Consider the following 3,176-nt stretch of genomic DNA (forward strand, 5'->3'; position numbering starts at 1 on the left):
GGTCTTGTATTACAGTTCTCATCTCTCTATCATCCAGATAATCCTTCATCCACTCCAGCAGTCTTCCTCCAATTTTTCCATATATTTTTTTATTTTTTTAATCTTCCATAGCAATCTTTGGTGTGGTACTTTGTCAAAAGCCCTCTTCAAGTCTAAGTAGACACCATCACTAGTCTGTCTCTCTTGCACAATATCAACTGCCTTTGACTAAAAGGACAATAAGTTCATGGAGCATGATCTTCCCCGCCTAAATCCAAATTGACAATTTACCAAAACTTTATCTCTTTCCAAGTGTTCCATCAATCTTTCCTTTATTGTTCTTTCACATTCTTTTACTACACCACTAGTAAATGACACTGGTCTATAATTTGGTGGGTTTTCTTTATTTCCCCCTTTGAATATTGGTGTAATATTTGCTCTCTTCCAATCTTTTGGTACCCTTCCCTGCTACAATGATGTCACCACCATACTGTGAATTTTATCAGCCAGTTGATCTCTACATTCTTTCAATATCCAGTTTGATACTCCATCTGGACCAGATGCTTTATTTATTTCAAGGTCCTCAATCATCATAAGTATTTCATATAACTGACTGGTACTGTACTTAGCGTATTCCTCACCAAATTATCCCTTCCAGCATCAAACTCCCCTTCCACAGTAAATACTGATCTGTAACTTTTGCCCATAACCTCCGCCATGTCCTGTGCATCCTCATAGATTTTTCCTTCATCTTTCAGTTTTGATACACCTCTCTTCTTGATCCTCCCATTAATATGTCTAAAGAACAGCTTGGGTTCATTTATTCACTTTTCTATTATATCTCTTTGATTGTATTTTCTCTCCATTCTTATTATTTCAACATACTTGTTTCTAGCATCAATATATTCCTTCCATCTGCTCTCAGTTTTCCTTTTTTTCCATCTATTCCAACCATTTAACTTACAATTTCTAGCCTTTTTGCATTTTGTATTGAACTATTCCTTACCTTTTCTACATCTTTTTCCTCTAGGTACAAATTTCTCTACAGCAGTATTATATATCCTTATAAATTCATCCTATTTTTCCTGAACAACTTCTGCATGTTCAAAGTCTTTCCAGTCCACGATAACAAAGTACTTTCTTAATCTTTTTCAGTGTGTGTGTGTGTGTGTGTGTGTGTGTGTGTGTGTGTGTTTGTGTGTGTGTGTGTGTGTGTGTGTGTGTGTGTGTTTGTGTGTGTTGTAATTCCTTCTCTACGTCCATAAACCTTTTAGGTCTTGTTTTCTTTCTTCTGTCCATGAAAATAACATCAGCTGATCCAGCATTGCAACCTAACCCAACTGATGCCCTCACCTATTGCAGCATAACCTAACCTAACCCATGCCCCAACCTAATCTCCTGTCCATGCCGCAGGTGAGCCAGGACGGAGGGTTCAGCTGCGACCACGACTGGAGCATGCTGGTGTACTACAGGAGTGCCTAACGGCCCCACCTGTTGCGGGAGACCGGTGAACGCTCTGCCACTGGGATCATGAAGGATGACCTGCTCATGCTGAACCTCTTCCCAGAGGTGCCCACCAACACCTACTCCAGCAGGAATGAGATTATCTTTGTCATCGACCGCTCAGGTGAGGTGGAGGCAGGTGGGACGGCTGGACAAGGTCAATAGGACCCAAGAACTGATATGATGGGATGCTGGAAGGCTTGTCAGTGCAGGACTAAGCAGATATGATGCCTTTCATAGCTTTTTAAACAGGCTGTGAGGGAGTTACTGGGGTTTTGAAGGATGTTTCCATGTTTCCAGTAATAGTTCAACAATAACTCCTTACTGTGACTCCTAAGCAGGATGTGAGGGAAGTTACTGGGATTTTCAAGGGTCCAACTCAGCAAGGTTGTACTAAGCTAACGTAAATTAACCCCAAAATTAGTTCGACTCAGTGAGTTTGTACTGTAGTTGTGCAGTGCTAACCTAACCTAAACTGACCTCACCAACAGGAAGCATGCATGGGGAAAAGATAGAGAGTGCCCGGGCAACACTTCTTCTGTTCCTGAAGAGTCTGCCTCTGGGTTGCCTCTTCAACATTGTCAACTTCGGCTCATCCTTCTCAGTGCTCTTCAAGAAGTGAGTGGTCCAGACTGGGTTAGGATAAGTGAGAGGTCATTCTTCCTCTTCCTCCTATATTTATCTTGTCTCATCTTTCTCATCTTCTATCTTTTAATTTACTTCCATTCCTCCTCCTCCTCCACCTCCTCCTCATAGCTGCAAGCGCCGGGTTGTAAAAGTCTCACTCGTGACCAAGACTCTAGGCAAGCGATTAGTCTTTGTGGCATTTTCAAGACCCAGTGTTGGAGGCATCTAACACAGCAGTATCTGATTTCCATGCATAAACTTTTCATTTGCTCAATTTATGGTCACATCTTTTCTGAAACTTCAAAAGCGCTCTGATTAATGAGTCATGCCTTCTCTTCTCAGTCAATGCGAAGCCTGTCGTGGCAAGTTTGCCCCTCAGTATTTCCGGAATTCTTCTGCCTGCAGGTTGTGTCACCTCCAGAGTAAGATAGAGAGACTCAACGAGAAATACGAGGAGAAGTGCAAGCAGTATGAGGACGTCGTGCAACAGCTTGAAGCACTAAAAGAGTTCGTTGTCTCTAATACAGGTTGCACCTCCACAGATGTTGTTCCTGCCATCCCTGACAGACCTGCCTCCTCCACTCCAGGGGCTCCTGCCCGCCCACATGCTGTGCTTGCAGAGTCACCATTCACTTTAGTCAGTAATCGTGCCACCACCACTAATGTTAAGAAATCTTTGCCCATCTCAACACACAACAGGTACCAGATCCTAGCTGAAGAAAAGGAAGATGCACAAGAGACGAGACTGGTCGGAGACTCAATAGTCAGAGGTCAGCTCTCTGAGTTCTGTGGCAGGGCTCGTAGGACACGTAAGCGTCTATGCATGCCTGGTGGACGCTTAGACGACATCACGGCAGCATGCGACGAGGCAGCCTGCGGATCTAATAATAATACCCTCTTTATTACTCACGCAGGTACAAATGATGTCGAAAACACTAGGTCTGAAGAGCTCATGGAAAAGTTCAAGAGGATGATACAGCGCTAAATCCAATAACATTATTGTTTCAGGTATCCTCCCCCGGACCAGGGCACCGGCTGCCTTCTACAACAGAGCCTTCAGCACTAAC

The 3,176-nt window shown here is 43.4% G+C and overlaps 1 protein-coding gene across 1 annotated transcript in view; it reads left to right on the forward strand.

The window, feature by feature from the left end:
- Positions 1-2,220, forward strand: part of LOC135113934 (von Willebrand factor A domain-containing protein 5A-like) — a 14,037-nt gene extending 11,817 nt beyond the window's left edge. The window contains exons 5-6 of the mRNA XM_064029536.1: positions 1,393-1,606; positions 1,974-2,220. Coding sequence (XP_063885606.1) covers positions 1,393-1,461 — 69 coding nt within the window. The 3' untranslated portion in view covers positions 1,462-1,606; positions 1,974-2,220. The remainder of the gene's footprint in view (positions 1-1,392; positions 1,607-1,973) is intronic.
- The last annotated feature ends 956 nt before the right edge of the window (positions 2,221-3,176 follow it).

Source organism: Scylla paramamosain, chromosome 26, assembly GCF_035594125.1.
Source record: "Scylla paramamosain isolate STU-SP2022 chromosome 26, ASM3559412v1, whole genome shotgun sequence".
Classification (NCBI taxonomy): domain Eukaryota; kingdom Metazoa; phylum Arthropoda; class Malacostraca; order Decapoda; family Portunidae; genus Scylla; species Scylla paramamosain.